This window comes from Stegostoma tigrinum, chromosome 2 (assembly GCF_030684315.1).
Source record: "Stegostoma tigrinum isolate sSteTig4 chromosome 2, sSteTig4.hap1, whole genome shotgun sequence".
Classification (NCBI taxonomy): Eukaryota; Metazoa; Chordata; class Chondrichthyes; order Orectolobiformes; family Stegostomatidae; genus Stegostoma; species Stegostoma tigrinum.
The window spans coordinates 143,301,082-143,318,452 of record NC_081355.1 but is presented as its reverse complement, the minus strand read 5'-3'; the positions used below and the strand labels follow the sequence as shown (position 1 = coordinate 143,318,452).

Genomic DNA, 17,371 nt, shown 5'->3' with positions numbered 1-17,371 from the left:
GATCAAATTTCCTGAGTTGCCTGAGGAAGAAGATATCAACACATTGAGGAATTTGATGTTTTTCACTGTGTCGACCTCAGTTTCATTGATATAGATGGGGGTGAGTTCTCCTCCTTTCTTTATGAAGTCTATGAACAGTTCTTTAGATTTGCTGTTGATGAGAGACAGCTTGTTTTCATTGCACCATGTCACCAATCCTTCCTTCTCCCTTCTGTATTTTGCCTTGTTATTGTTAGACACCTGCCCAACAATGATGGTGTTGTCAGTGAACTTGTAGTTGGTGTTTGTTTGGAATTTGGCAACACCGTTATGGATGTGCAGTACAGTCGGGGACTGAGGATGCATCCTTGAGTGTTATTGGGGAGATGGTGCAGCTACCTATCCTCACTGATTGTGGCCTATGGGTCAAAAGGCTGAGGATCAGTTGCAGAGAGCAGAGCCAAGACCAAGGTTACACAGTTTTGAGATCAGCCTGGAAGGGATAATGATGTTGAAGGTGACGCTGTAGTCACTGAGCAGGAGTCTGACGTAGGTGTCCTTGTTGTCCAGATATTCCAGGGATGAGTGCAGGGCTAGGGATGTCACTGGGCAAAGTGTAGGGGATCAAGGTAGGTTGAAGGCAAGTCAGAGGCGAGGAGTACTGCAGTAACTCACTTCTGACTCGCCAAAGCCTGTCCGCCATCTACAAGGCACATGTCAAGAGTATGATAGAATACTCCCTACTTGTCTGAATATGTGCAACACTCAAGAAGCTTGACACCATACAGGACAAAGCAGCTCACTTGATTGGCACCACATCCACAAGCATTCATTCCCTCCACCACTCAACATGTACTGCAGAAATTCACCAAAGATCCTCAGACAGCATCTTCGAAAACCCATGATCACTTCTATCTAGAAGGACACAGGCAGCAAATGCGTGGGAACACCACCACCCTCAAGATCCCCTCCAAGCCATTCACCATCGTGACTTGGAAATATATCACTGTTTCTTCAATCTTTCTGGGTAAATATCCTGGATTTCCCTCCCTAAGAGCATTGTGGTCTATCCACAGCAGTTGGACTGCAGCGGTTCAAGAAGGCAGCTCACCCCCACCTTCTCCAGGGCAAATAGGGATGGACAATAAACACCGGCCAGCCGGCAATGCCCATGTCCCATGAGTGAATTAAAAGAACCCATAAACCTTATTTTAGACCAGGGCTGTCTACCTTCCTTCCTTGCAGAAAAATATTACAACTAACTCCAATTAAACAAAATCTAATATAATTCCTCACCAGCTTAATCAAATCATCAGAACCCAGAATCATAATAATTAATTATTGCAAGTAACTCAATTCTCAAAATCACTGACGTGGAAGTCATTAACCATACTCATCTACCCTCTGTACCAACTGTTTTGAATGCAATACAAAAACTTTCCTAATAAAATTATTTGAATCAATGGACAATAGATGTATGGCATCAAGTATAGCCATTTCATCATAGAAAGTAACAGTTTCGGCTTCAACCTGGATGACTAAGATACAGTTCCAAAACTGGCAATTACTTCCAATATCACAAGACTGTCCTCATGCCTAGGAGGACATGACTGTGGGTGATGTCATGTTCCTTTTTCCATCGTCAGTCAATAATAATAATTTCCATTTAGTTGAAACTGCGTTTTGCATAATCAGAGTGAATTTAATGAAGCTGAACTTAAACCCATTAGAGCTATGCTAGGTTGTGACTAAGGCAGGAAAATGGAGTTGAGGGTTATCAGATTTTCTATGGTCTCATTGAATGGTGGGGCAAACTTGATGGGCTGAATGGCCAACTTCTGCATCTACATTTTATGATCTTATGGTCTTAAGTGCTATGCAACTAATGCATTTTCCATCGGTGAAATATTCTTGGCGAGCGGTAGGTCCACATATCATTATAAGTGAAACTGATGTGGAAAATTGTGCACAGGCAACACATGAAATTTCAAACAAATGTGAATCCCATCAGCCCTGCTCGCAGTCAGCTAACAGCTGGCTGGAGCATTTCTTGACGTTGTTACATTCTTCCTAGGCACTCTATGTGCCGTATAATTTTCAATTTTCTTTTCATGTTGTGGATTATCAGAGTCTAATTGCTACAAGTGGTTATAATTGATGTCATTATAACTTTGCCAGAGATCCTTGTGCATTAGTTCATTTACAAGGCATTAAGGTCCTCTCCACAACACATTATGACCAACAATGATACCTTGAAGCATTGAGTGTGCACAGTTACTTTGCTCAAAGGAAGACTGGCAAGATTCCATTTTTCCGATTCAGACTGCTCGTTGTGGATGCTTCTTGAGAACAAAAATATGTTCTGTGCACTGCTGTAATAAATTGCATACATTGCTCAGTAAATCGTTCTTGCTTCTTTGAATGAACTCACAGTGAAAACTCACTAGCAAAATTAACATTCCCCAAACAGGTTTCATTATTACTAGGTTATGGTCGACCAGTTTTTGGCATAAGTTTTCACTTTTTCTCAGAGTCCCTGAAATTGAGGAGGGTGCTTGGCACAGTTTGCTGCTCATGGCAAATATCTGTGTTTTAATTTGGCAATCACAGTTCTTGCTGACCAGGAAACTCTTCAACTCTTAGCACCAGCCATAACATGTACTGTATTGGAAGGATTTGCTGGTTGATACATAGGCAGTTTGGGCATCTCATGAATGCACCTTCGATCAGTGAGATTTGACCACAGAGGTTCTCACTCAGAAGCAGCTGTGTTACCCACTTTGCAGCAGAAAACCTCACCTTCTCACTTTTCCACACTTAGGACTTTGGGCTGGCATGATGGCTCAGTGGTTAGCACTGCTGCCTCACAGCGTCAGGGTCCTAGGCTCGATTCCACCCTCAGGCGACTGTCTGTCTGGAGTTTGCACATTCTCCCTGTGTCTGCGTGGTTTTCCTCTGCATGCTCTGGTTTCCCCCCACAGCCTAAAGCTGCGCAGGTTGGGTGGAATGGCCATGCTAAATTGTCCATAGTGTTCAGAGATGTATAGATTAGGTGGGTTTTAGGGTGATGGTTCTGGGTGGGATGCTGTGAGGGTCAGTATAGAGTTGTTGGGCCGAAGGACCTGTTTCCACACTGTAGAGAATCTATGATCTACAATCTATGAAGCTCAGGGTAAGGGGACACAATTAAGATAGAGACAAGGAAGAATGTCCTGTTTGAATCTGCATATTTTTTAACCATTAAAGGCTGCTAAACCTGTGTCATTAAATATATTCAAGGTTGAGATATTGAAGGATTATGGTGAAAATGCAGGAAAGAGGAGTTCAGGATATCAGATTAGCCACAACTGCATTGAATGAGAATGTATGACCCACTTCTGCTCATACATCCAATGGCCTTATGGTTTATTCAGCTCCTCAAGCCTTTTCAACCATCCAGATCTTTATTTTACCACTCTTGTTACTATATTTCTTATAGCCCTATGCAACAAAAATATTTCATTCTTGGTTTTAAAAGTTTTGGTAGTTCCAGTTCTGGCCAATCCTTCACAGTTTCCTGTCAATGGTAACCCCAGGCTGTTGACATGGGTTAGTCATCAATGTTAAGTCACTAAGGTTCAGGGGTAATAGTTAGATTCTCTCTTGTTGAAGATAGCCATTGCCTGGCACCTCTGTGGCATGAGTATTATTTGCCACTGTTTAGGCCAAGGTTGGATTTTTGTTTTCTTTATTCATTAACAGGATGAGGATGTTGCTGGCTCAGCAACATTTATTGTCCATCCCTAATTGCCCAGAGGGCAATTATGAGTCAACCACATCGCTGTGGATTTGGAGTCACATGTAGGCCAGACCAGGTAAAGATGGCAGTTTCCTTCCCTAAAGGACATGAGTGAACCAGATGGGTTTTCCTTCAATCAACAATGGGTTCACAGTCATTAGATTCTTAATTACAGATATTTTTATTGAATTCAAATTTCACCATCTGCCGTGGTGGGATTCAAACCCCGGTCCCCAGAATGTTATCCGGGTCTCTGGATTAACAGTCTAGCAATAATACCACTGGGCCATTGCCTCCCGTAGCGTCCAGGTTCTATAGCATTTGATTAGGACTGCTTCAGTATGTGAAGAGTGCTGAACAAATCATTAGAAAACAGCCCTACTTTTGGTCTTTTGACTGGGGTAGGCCATTCACGAAAGCAGCAGAAGATATTTGTAACCAGGAGGCTTCTCTGAGGAACTCCTTCAGTGACGTCCTGGAGCTAAGGTTCCTGATCTCCAACAACCACAAATATCTTCCTATGTGCAAGGCATCAGTGGAAAGTTCCTTCTGATTCCCATTGACTCGAGTTGTACTAGGGCCCCTTGATGCCACACTCCATTCAATGTGGCCTTGAAATCAAGGGTTGTCACTCTCACTGCCAGAATTCAGCTGTTTTGTTCATCACTGAACCAAGGCATCATGTAAACTGTATGATTTGTCCCACCATCATGGATGGTGAAAATAACATTCAATAAACAATTAGAATACAAAACTAACCCATTGGCTAGAATGTAATCATTGTCAATTATCATGAAAACCCACCAGATTCACTAATGTTCTTTCAGGAAGCTAACCTGATACCATTACTTGGTCTGGCCAATGTGTAATTTCAGGCCTACTGAGCAGCCCTCTGAAATGAAGTTAGGGCAATTCGAGAAGGGAAATAAATGTTGGCCTAGCCAGCAATGCTCAATGAATTAATAATAATAATAAAACTATATATTTTTGATTATATATATATATTAGTAACCAGGGGGTTTTCTGCATGTCTGAACGTAATATGTAAATTCCAAATATCCAATAGCAATTTCTTTTTAAACAGTTTTGAGGTCTGGCTTTATAGTGATAGGTTTTAATCAACTTTAGTTTATTTCAGATTGTTTTACAACTCAGCAAGGTAAATAATGAGGCCTTAAGATTTGTTAGAGATCTCTGGAAATTCATTTAAAGTATAAGGGAATCATCCACACCACAGAGAGGGAAACTTTTAGGTCTGAGCTTTTACTCTGAATGGAGCAATTAGTGAATTCCTCAGAATTGCATGGTTATATCGACCATTTGCTCCTGAGAAGAGAAGGATTTATCATATACTGGGTTACCAGGGATTAAAGTTAGTCTTAGATGAGAGGTGTTGGGATAAAACCCTGAAGAGGTTACTTAAAGCTGAGTACATTTAAGCAGGAGAAAGTAGGAATTGCCAATGCTGGAGAATCTGAGATAACAATGTGTAGAACTGGATGAACACAGTAGCCCAAGCAGCATCAGAGAAACAGTAAAACTGACATTTCAGGTCTGGACCCTCCTTGGCCTGCTGTGTTTGCCCAGTTCTACACCTTGTTTTCTTACATTTAAGCAGGTAGGTTATAGATCCAGGAAGAAGTTACCTGCAGGCCTAGTCTAAACGATGAAATTACAAGTGACTTAAACCATACTGAAGAGTTAGATCCATGTACTCCGGTGTTACAGTTGTATGAGTGGTGTTTTGAATACCATAGTAAAATAAATGTAATATACAAGAGCTGTTTTGCCTGTTCTCACCTTATGAATAAATGTTTTGAGATTAATGGGATTATATTAATATCAGGAGAAAACAGAGTTAACGTTTCAGGTCTGGTGACCCTTCATCAGAACCTTGTTCTGAGGAACTCTGTTCTGATGAAGGATCACTGGACCTGAAAAGTTAATTCTGCTTTCTTCTCCACAGATGCTGCCAGACTGCCGAGCTCTTCCAGCAACTTTGTTTATGTTCCTGATTTACAGCATCCATAGTTCTTTTGGTTTATATTTATATCATGGTGTTTACAGAACTTCAAATTAAATCTCCCCCTCCCCCTCCCGCATCCCAAAACCAGACCAGCTCATCCCCACCTCCCTAACCTGTCCTTCCTCCCACCTATCCCCTCCTCCCACCTCAAGACCCACCCCCATTTCCTACCTACTAACCTCATCCCACCCCCTTGACCTGTCCATCCTCCATGGACTGACCTATCTCCTCCCTACCTCCCCGCCTACACTCACCTCTACTGGCTCCATCCCCACCTCTTTGACCTGTCTGTCTCCTCTCCACCTATCTTCTCCTCTGTCCATCTTCTATCCGCCTCCCCTACTCTCCCTTTTTATTTCAGAACCCCCTTCCCCTCCCCCATTTCTGATGAAGGGTCTAGGCCAGAAACGTCAGCCTTCCTGCTCCTATGATGCTGCTTGACCTGCTGTGTTCATCCGGCTCCACACCTTGTTATCTCTTAAAGGTTTTGTTTATTCTGTTTTATCTTCTGTCCATTTGATAATAAATTTCTGTTCTATTGTGAAAACAAAATCTTCAGTATTATGTGTTTATGTTCCAGTAAGAGACCATTTCTTTAATACTAAATAAGTAATAATACTAAATAAACAAAATATGATCCATCAACCCAGGTTTCAGTCTGGGATTGACTTGTCCAGTAATAACATGAGCTGCGATCATAAAACTGTAATGACTTCAGGAACTGAGTGGCTCCTGTGAGTGTCAACAAGCAAGTGATTGATAAGCAAATGCAGCTTAAATGTATTTTTGACCAGCCCTTCCATCAGTTTACAACTGATAGAGGATAAACTGATGTGGCAGTAATTTTCCAGGTTGGGTTTGTCTTGCTTTTTAGTTACAGAACATATCTAAGCAATTTTCCGCAGTTTTGCATAAATACAACCACTGTGTCTGTAGCTTGGCTAGGTGAGCAGCAAGTTCTGGAACTCAAGTCTTTAGTACTGTTGCTGGAATATTGTCAGGACCCATTGCCTTTGCAACATCTGATGCCTTCAGCCATTGCTTGTTTTTTTCTTATTTCTGTGATATCAAGTCCTTCTTAAAAACAAAAATAAAACTGTAGATGAAGGAACTACGAAGTAAAAATAAAAAAAAAAACTGCTGGCAATTCATTTTCAGGCCTGGAAGCTGCTGTGGAGTGAGAAATTGAGTTAATGTTTCAGGTCTATAACACTCCATCAGAACGGTCACCACTGCCTCTTAATCTAGGTTACAGCAGGAGAAGCTGTGATTGCAACCGACAATCATCAGCAACTCTCACTCCTTAATTCTCCCGGTTCCTGTTTAAATATTGTTTAAGTTCTGCATTCATTAAAAATGCTGGAAGGATGCCCAGCATTAAGATGACCAAATATGGCGAGTAGAATTTATTTTCAAATTAGCCAGTAATTGCAGCAATGTGGTCTCCATGGTAACATCATTCAGCATCTGGCGGTCTGTGTGTCATGCAGTGCGTTGGAAGTGGGGTATTTTTTGCTAGAAATCTTCGACTGGTTGTGACATCCCTGTTTGCTATTTTTACTGAACCTGCCTGATCCAGCATAGGAAGTTCCAGATGGTGTATTTATCTTTTTCGTTGATTATACTTTCTAATGATTTGGGGCTTGTGGCTTTTCTGCTGGGTGAATGGAGGAGAAAATATGCTTCCATCCTCCTCCAGTGCCAAGTAGTCTACACAAACCAGCAGTAGAACCAGCGTACGTGCGGGACCGAAACTTCAAAAAGAGATGGGAGTCTCAGTGGTCAGTTAGAGAGCTGTCGGGAGGCCACTTCTCACCAAGAGTCCCTGGGCTCAAGACGTTGACTTTGCTTCTTATCCACAGATACTGTGTTTGCTGAGCAGTTTCTGTCAACATTGAAGCTAGTTTGTGAATTGCACGTCTGTTCTGCATGTTTTTTAATATCTTCCTGCATTTTGTTACCACAGTCCCTGACCATTTTGTGCAAGTTTTGAAAGTGTATTTTCAGTTCCTGAGCCCAAAATGTTTGAACAGCTACAGTATGGAAAGAGGCCAATCTGCCCATTGAATCTACACCAACCCTCTGGAGAGCAACTCACCAAGACCTAGCCCCGTACCCTCTCCCCATAACCCTGCACTTACTATGGCTAATCCACCTAGTCTGGACATCTTTAGACACTACAGGGCAATTTACCAGGCCCAGTCCACATGACCTGCACATCTTTGGACTTGTTAACGGTGAACATGAACTCTACTATCAGTGGAATACCACTTCCCACCATTAAACCTCCAGGACAGGCTCGAGCCTACAATGACTGACTCTTGTCTGTGGCTGCTTGGGTCAGAACAGTTTGTCCTCTGCCAGCTGAAAAGGGAGCGATGGCCATAAGATGCACCTGAAGGACTTGCAGTCATAATGCACAGTGACACTCAGTGTAGGTGCGAAGGAGTGCCGCCTACTTTGTCCGGATGAGACATTGAACTAAGGTCCCATCCACCTTCTCAGGTTGACATGAAAGATCCCCTAGCACTATTTCAAATAAAAACAGGGGCTACATTTTCTGGTTGCCCGGCTAGCTTTTACCTTTCAAACCCACATCACAAAAACTAATTCTCTGAGGAATAACCATGCTGCTGTTGGAGTCTCCAAATTGGCTGCCACCTATCCCTGAACCACAACAGTGCACTCCAAAAATGTATTAATTGGCTCCCAGTTCCTTTGCAACATTCTCATGCCACGATAGGTGCAAAGGAACTGGGAGCCAATTAATACATTGTATTAATTGATAGGTGCCATGTAAATGCATTTTGCATTTTACAGTCTTGAAGAAAACACATTGATGACAAGATGGGCTGAATAGTCTCCATGTATCATTCTGGACTAATATGTGGAATGGCTGGGCTGTCTTATGAGGATAGATTGGGCAGTCTGTGCTGAAATCCATTGGAGGCAGCATGATTGAAACCTACGTGGTTCTGAGGGTTCTTGACAGGATGGATGTAGGAAAGATGTTTCTTCTTGTAGGAGAATCCAGAATGAGAGGTCAATGTTTAAAAACGAGCGGTTCCCATTGAAGGCAAAAGTGAGGATAGTTATTGTTTTCTGTATCCGAGGTCTCCAAGCCTTTGGAACACTATTGCTGAAATGATGGGGGAAGCAGAGTGGTTTAATATTCTTAAGACAGATGAGGATAGATCCTTGAGGTCAGGCAGGAAGGCAAAAAGGTTCTGGGGGGGTTAATTGGAGGTGAAGGATACAACAGGATTGGCCATACTTTTACAAAGTGGTAGGGCAGGCTTGAGATGTCAAAATGCTCATTTTGCTGCCAGTTTATGTGTTTGTATGTACATTAACTGGGAAAGCCATATTCTAAGGTTAAACCATGAGATGAGAAAGAATGCTGAGCCCTTAAAATAAGAAAAGGCAAAAGTTTAACAAATCAGTAAGTTATTTACGCAAAGTCATCAATATTTAGTATTAATTTAGAAACAAGAAAGTAGGAACAGGGGTAGACCATTCAGCCCCTCAAGCCTGCTTTACCAATCTATATGATCATGGATGATCATCCAACTCAGTCCCCAATTTCTGCTTTCTCCCCATACTCTTTGATTTCTTTATCCCAAAAATACTATATCTAATTCGTTCTTGAAAACATTCAATGTTTTTCCTCAACTGCTGTCTGTGGCAGAGAATTCCACAGGCTCACCACTCTCTGGGAGAAGGTCATTTCTCCTCAGTTCAGCCCTAAATAACCTGCTCTGTATCCTTACCCCTGCGACCCCTGGTTCTGCCGTTATTGACCCTGGTATGGATCTTCTACATGCTAACCTTGGAACTACTCAAAAAGGGGAGAATCTGATGAAGAAATTGAAGGGTCTTGCGGGATTTAAAGACCTTCTCGATAAATGTTTTCTAATCTTGTCAACTCAACTCACCTGTAGCAGCAGACATAATCTGAAAATGAAAACATTTTGTCAAAAATGTGAAAGTAAATTTAGTTTTATCTCAAACTATTTGATACTAAAACAGTCACAGAACAGGGGTTGTACTGTGAGCGATGTGGAGACCATTCACTCAAGAATTAATCTAATGTTGATTTATATGTTAGGTTTCAAGTTAATCTCTCTGGCCCTTTTGTTATCTGTGGTAACTTTGTTATACTGGAAGCAGAGAATGGAACAGAGGGACCTAAACATTGTAGCCTAATGCACATCATATATTAATGTGTCTCTTTGTTTTTCTTTCCAGACTCATCGGCATTCTTTCACAGCCTACTACACCCTGTGCAATTTACACACTTGGTGAGTAACAAACTCCTGTTACTTCCTATAAGTAGCTGATTTGCTGCTGTGGTAGGGCTGAGAGTATTTGATCTCTGAGTTAGTTTCAGACCGAAGCAATCTCAATAACAAGCTTGTGAGGCGGTAATGTGCAGCTTCCTCTTTCAATAGCTTAAGATCATATATATCACAACCGAGGTGTAAATTGGAATCGAGAACAATGCACGCTATGGACTGATGTGAATTACAATTTATTGCTCTTAATAATGTGTTGGATTTGAATTGGACTTTTTGTAGATGAAGGCAATTTGTGATAATGTGGAGGTATTTCATGATAAAACTACTTTGATGAAAAAAATATCCAGTTTTCAACCTACCTGCTGCCCACCCTGTGTATCGCTACCCAATACAGAGCAATCTAAGTGATCAGGATCTACCAGCTGACATCCTGTGGGCTAAGAATTGGGAAGTTTAAAAAGTAGGAGTAGGCCATTCGGCCCTTTGAGCCTGTTTGGCTGTTCAATATGGTCATGACTAATCATCCAACTCTGAATTCTGTTCCCACTTTCCATACCTTTCGATCATTTTAGCCCGAAGAATAATATTGAAGTTCTTGAACACATTTGATAGGTTCACAGAAGACGGGAAGTCACTAATAAATTACATATGTTAAGCCCTGTGTGTTGAATGGCAGGCTTTGTACTATCACCAGGAGAGTAGTTCTTGGTTAGCAGGTTCGGGGCAAGTCAGGGGCCCTGTGCAAAGAACAGTATGCAAGGTGTGAGGAGGTGTATTTGAGGTAACTGTGGGAGTCGATCAGCTTGTAATGAATGTTCGTGGACAGCCCATTCCAGGAAATGGAAACCAAAGTACTGAGGGAGGGAAAGAAAGAGTCAGAGATGGAGCAGGTAAAACTAAGAACAGGGTGAAAATTGGAAGCATGAATTGGTTATTTTTTTCCAATTTAGAATGAAAGTAGGAAGTAGCACCATGGACATAAGTGTATTCGGAGAAACAGTTGTGGGTAGGTGGTCCGAATAGGACTAGAACAAGGAATGTTCCATGTCCCTCACAAGGAGACAGGGATTACTGGTACACATAGTCATGGGCTAGGAGCTGGAATGCTGTGGAGGGGAGAGCTGCAGAGGAGACTGAGGTCTGCAACATTAATTTTGATTCCAACAAAAGCTCATTGCATCAGGTCAAAACTGGGGCAAGGAAACCTCCTACTGATTATATTGTACCATCCTCCCCTGGTTGATGACTCTGTGGTCCTCCATGTCAAACACCACCTGAAGGAAGCACTGGGGCTGGCAAAGGCACAAAATGTACCCTGGATGGGAGACTTCAGTGTCCATCACCAAGCCTGGCTTGGCAGCAGTGCTACTGTTCGAGCTGTTCAAGTCCTAAAGGACATGGCTGCTAGACTGGGTCTGTGGCAGATGGTGAGGGAACCAACAAGAGGGGAAAACATTCCTGACCTCATCCTTACCAATCTGCCAGCTGAAGTTCCATCTGTCCATGATAGTATCGGTAAGAGCGATCGCCGCTCAGTCCTTGTGGAGTCGAAGTCACACGTTCACATTGAAAATAACCTCCATTATGTTGTGTAACACCATTACTGCACTAAATGGGACAGATTTGGAACAAATCTAACAACTCAAGACTGAGCATCCATGAGATGCCATAGGCCATCAACAGCAGCAGGATTATACTCCAGCTCAATCTGTAAACTCATGGCCTGGTGTAAGCCCCACTCAACCATTATCATCAAGCCAGGCAATCAACCATGGTTCATTTGAGAGTGCAGGAGGGCATGCCAGAAGCAGCTCAGGCATACCTGAAAATGAAGCATCAATCTGGTGAAACTACAAAGCGAGACTACTTGCATGCCAAACAGCATAAGCGGCAAGTGATAGACAGAGCGAAGCAATCCCATGACCAATGGATCAGATTAAGCTCTGCAGCCCTGCCACATCTAGTCATGAATGGTGGTGGACACTTTCCATCCTCAATGATAGGGGAGCCCAGCACATTGGTGCAAAAGCTAAGGCTGATGAATTTGTAACAACCTTCAGTCAGAAGTGCCAAGAAGACCATCCAACTCAGCCTCCTCCTATGGTACTTAGCAGCACAGAAGCTAGTCTTAAGCCAATTCGATTCATTCCAGGGGATATTTAGAAGCTGCAAAGGTTACGGGCCCTGACAGCATTCCAACAGTAGTACTAAAGACATGCTCGACAACTTGCTGCTCCCCTAGCCAAGCTGCTCTAGTACAGTTACAACACTGACATCCACCCAACAATGTGGAAAATTGCCAGGAATGACTTCTACATAAAAAGCAGGACAAATCCAACCCGGCCAATTACCACCCCATCAGTCTCCTCTCAATCATCAGTAAAGTGATGGAAGGTGCCATCAACAGTGCCATCGAGCAGCACCCGCTCAGCAATAACCTGCTCAGTGATGCCCAGTTTGGGTTCTGCCAGGGCCATTCAGCTCCTGACCTCATTACAGCCTTGGTTCAAACGTGAAGAGCTGAATTCCAGAGGTGAAGTGAGAGTGACAGCCCTTGACATCAGATTGCATTCACCCCAGTTTGGCATCAAGGAGCCCTAGCAAAACTGGACTCAATAGGTATCCCTGGCAAACTCTCTGCCAGTTGGAGTTGTACCTGGCACATAGGAAGATGGTTGTGGCTATTGGAGGTCAGTCATCTCAGATCCAGTATATCCCTGCGGGAGTTCCTCAGGGTAGTGTCCTCAATCCCACAATCCTTGGCCTTTTCATGAATGACCTTCCCTCCATCATAAGGTCAGAAGTGGGATATTCGCCAATGTTTGCACAATGTTCTGCACCATAAATGACCCCTGAGATACAGAAGCAGTCCATGTGCAAATGCAAGAAAACCTGAACAATATCCAAGCTTGGGTTGATAAATGGCAAGTAACATTCAGCTCTTACCTTTCAATGGTATTACCATCACTGAATCCCCATTATCATCTTGGGCGTTACTACTGACTAGAAACGAAACTGGGCAAGCCATATGATAACTGTGATTGTAAGAACAGGGTAAGAGGCTAAGAAACCTGCAGCATGTAATTCACCTCCTGACTCCCCAGAGTCAGGATACCATTGACAAGGCACAAGTTAGGCGTGGGAGGGAATGTTCCCCACTTATTGAATGGATGCCACCCAAGTACATTCAAGAAGCTTGACATTATTCAGACAAAACAGTCCGTTTATTGGCATCACATCCTCAAGCATTCAGCCCCTACACCACCGACAATCAGTAACAACAGTGCATGCTATCTACAAGATGCACTTCAGAAATTCACCAAGACCTTTTAGCAGCACCTTCCAAACCCAGAACCACTTCAATGTAGAAGAACAAGGACAACAGGTGCATGGGAACACCACCATCTGCAAGTGCCATTTAAAGCCACTGACCATCCTGACTTGGAAATGTATTGCCATCCCTTTACCATCACTGGGTCAAAATTCTGGAACTCCCTCCCTTAGAGTGCAACAAATAAACTGCAGTGGTTGAAGAAAGCCACTGACCACAGCGTTCTCCCTGGTAACTAGTGATGGGCAATCAGTGCTGGCTCAGTAACAGCCTCCTTTCTGTCTGAGTGGCTGGCAGCTCCTGGGGGCAGTGTCCACCACACTGGGGGCTTCAAGGCTTGGAAAGCCTGAGACCGACCAATTAAGTGCCTGAGGACATTTAAATCCCACGGGGAGTCCCCCAGAAATGCAGCACAGGGAGCTCCCTCAGAGCCCACACTAGAAGTGATGCATGATAGGAATGATGAAAGATGGGCATGATAAAAAATGGAGATGATGAAAGATGGGGGTGATGAAAGATGGGGGTGATGAATGATGGGGGCGATGAGAGATGGGGGCGATGAAAGATGGGGGCGATGAAAGATGGGGGCGATGAAAGATGGGCGCGATGGAAAATGGGCACGATGAAATATGGGGGCGATGAAAGATGGGGGTGATGAAAGATGGGAGCGATGAAAAATGGGGGCAATGAAAGATGGGGTGATGAAAGATGGGCACGATGAAAAATGGGGGTGATGAAAGATGGGGTGATGAAAGATGGGCACGATGAAAAATGGGGGTGATGAAAGATGAGGGTGATGAAAGATGAGGGCGATGAAAGATGGGCGCGATGAAAAATGGGGGTGATGAAAGATGGGGTGATGAAAGATGGGCACGATGAAAAATGGGGGTGATGAAAGATGAGGGTGATGAAAGATGAGGGCGATGAAAGATGGGCGCGATGAAAAATGGGGGTGATGAAAGATGAGGGTGATGAAAGATGAGGGCGATGAAAGATGGGTGCAATGAAAGATGGGGACGATGAAAGATGGGAGCGATGAAAGATGGGGGCGATGAAAGATGGGGGTGATGAATGATTCACCTCTACTTTAGAGATGATGGTAGGGAAATGATTCATCAAATCAACAGCTGTGGAAATATGGTAATAGATGGAACCTCAAAGGTCAGAGAGTTGGAGGTTTGGAAATGGTGCTTTAATAACTTGGGGTGAAATTATTTTAAGGGATTCTGAAGAAATTGGACTTCTACAGAGAGAATGGGGTGAAGCTAGTAAGGAGTATAAAGAAATTGTGAGAGGTGTCCTTCAAACAGTGATTAAAACTACGCAAGTGCAGAGGTCACAGAGAATTTCAATGTCAAGAGAATGGTCAAGAATATGCTTAGTCGAGTTTATAATGGATACAGAGGTTTAGGTTTACAATTCAGGAAGTAGATTGCATGTTGGTATGAGATGGAGACTGAAGCACAAAAGAGCAGGAGTCACTCAATGTAGAAGTGGGAAGTTATCTCAATGAAAAATTCAGTATTGCTGCTGGAGGACATATGTTTTGAAGGAGAGGTGAGGTTAGGTGCTTGAAGAAAGTGAAGATGCCACAGGGGCAGGAAAGTCCCAAAGTGGAGCACTTGATGATAATTACAACTTTAGGTGAGCTGTCTGTATGAGGAGGATGTTGTTAATGCTGGCTCCTAGAGGCCACGCTGCACAGAGAGACTGACAAGGCAAGGAGAGGAGGAAACAGTTATCAGCTGGCAATGAACGTCTGGATAGGTTGTTTGGAAGATGCCAGGAGAGGCACAAAAAATTTGGCTTTATTCAGGAGGAACTGAAACCTGGTAGTTGGATTAGGGAGGGAGATTTTCATGGGCTTGCCATTTCAGAGCCTGAAGGGTTAGCTGCTCCTTTGCAAAAGCAAAATATTGAGAAAGCTATGCCACCTACTGGTGATACAAAGTATTAAATCAATGGCTGCATGAACAGAGAATGAACAGCACCTACAGCAAGTCATGATCTTTGTGAATGAGACTTATTCTTTACACCATTATCATTTCTCCATTCGAAGGTCAGAAGGTTATTTAGCTCTAGGATTCAGTCTTTCAGTTGATGCTTGCTTTGGGTGAACTAAAGATCATGAATGTATGTATCAATTGATTACTTTGCGAAATTAAAAAGTGAGGTATCACCATTATAGGAGGTTTCAGAACCAAACTTAATGACCTTGCATCACTTGTAAGGAAGTTCTATGATTATAAAACAAAGAATGGCTTTTATTTTTTATGGCACTTTTCCAAACTGAGGACGATAAACCAGCAAGCTGACCCTAAGACCTGCTGAACCTGGATGTGTCTGGGTTTGAGTTGACAATTGAAGGCAAAATTCACAGCACCAAAGTGACAATTATGAACATTCAAAACATGCGAAGGCCTGCATATCTCTGCTTGAGACTCACAGCCCAAGCATCGCTATTGCTCCTGCCATTAACATGCTGTAGTGGGAGAAGAGGGAGTGATTATCATTGATCAGAAGCTGAATGAACTGGGTCATATGGACACCTAGACCCGGAGCCTGACTTCCAAAAGTCTCAGCTCTTTTTCACCTGTGATGTGCAATGGAGTATTCACCACTCACTTGGATGGATAAAGCCGTGGCCACAGACATTTAAGGGAAGGGACAGAGGGTTTCGCAGGCATGTGAGGAAAAACTTGTTCACCCAGAGTTTGGTGAGAATCTGAACTCACTGCAGAAACCATCATAACATTGAAGAAGGATTTAGATACGCTGTTGCATAACCAAGGTACACAAGGCCAAGTGCTGGGAAATGGGGTTGGTTTTCTGAAGAAGGGTCTTGGCCCGAAATGTCAGCCTTCCTGCTCCTCTGAAGCTGCTTGGCCTGCTGTGTCATTCCAGCTCTACACCTTGGTATCGTAGGTAGCTATTGTTGGGCCAAAGATCCTTTTCCTGTTCACTGTGATCGGTCTAGCCAGCACAGTAGTTTACCCAGTTGATGCCCCTGCCTGTCGATCACATGTTTCACCCCAATCCGTCATTGTTACACAGTGGCTACAGTATAAGCAATCTACAATGTCCACTGTAGCAATTCATTGGCCCCCATTAACCTCCACCCTTTCAGCCCATATCACCTGGAGGTTTCCCTTGGTCTTGTCATCCCCATGCGCAACATCTTTCAGGAAGAAAGCAACAATATGAAGATTTGAAGATGCAGTGTAGAAGAGTGTGAAAACTACTCGGAATCCACAGGAGAGTGCTGTTCATAAACTCAATAGCAACACAGGAATGTTAGCGAGGGCCCGCTGCTCCAACGTAGCTGAGCTGGCCTCTTCCCGAGAGAAGAGGAGTCTGGTGAGAGGAGCCTACAGTCAGATTGCTGAGCTCCAATGACAGATTTAGTCCATAAGTTACAACCATCCCAGGATCTGGAATAGTCAGCAACTCACAGCTCATTTTATGGAAGTATGAAGAAATATTTACAGGGAACGACAGAGAAATAGATTCTTCAAAAGATTTGTGAAACCTGAAAATTGTGAGCTCAGCATCACTTCTCACTCAAGTGGGCTAGGATTGGAGGGGAAGTTTTCTTAAGATTCATTGCTGGGCCAGCATTTATTTCCCATCCCTAACTGCCCTTGAGAAGGTGGTGGTGAGCTGCCTTCATTAACTGCTGCAGTCCACAATGCCCTTCGGGGGTGAATGCCAGCATTTGGACCCTGCTACAGTGAAAGCGATATATTTCCAAGTCAGGGTTGTGAGTGGCTCAGAGGGGAACTTGCAAGGGGTGGTGTTCCCATGTATCTGCTGCCCTTGTCCTTCTAGATGGTTGTGGTCATGAGTTTGGAAGGTGCTTTCTAGGAATCCCTGGTGGATTTCTGCCGTGCATTTTGTAGATGGTACGCAGAGTTGGCATTCAATGTTAATTGTGGAGGAAGTGAATGTTTGTGGCTGAG

The 17,371-nt window shown here is 43.4% G+C and overlaps 1 protein-coding gene across 10 annotated transcripts in view; it reads left to right on the top strand.

Moving 5' to 3' along the window:
• dpp6a (dipeptidyl-peptidase 6a) overlaps positions 1-17,371 on the top strand; it is a 1,430,988-nt gene that overhangs the window by 1,140,834 nt on the left and 272,783 nt on the right. For all 10 annotated transcript variants that reach the window (XM_059639738.1, XM_059639748.1, XM_059639745.1 and 7 more), the window contains one exon: positions 10,032-10,084. In XM_059639738.1, coding sequence (XP_059495721.1) covers positions 10,032-10,084 — 53 coding nt within the window. The remainder of the gene's footprint in view (positions 1-10,031; positions 10,085-17,371) is intronic.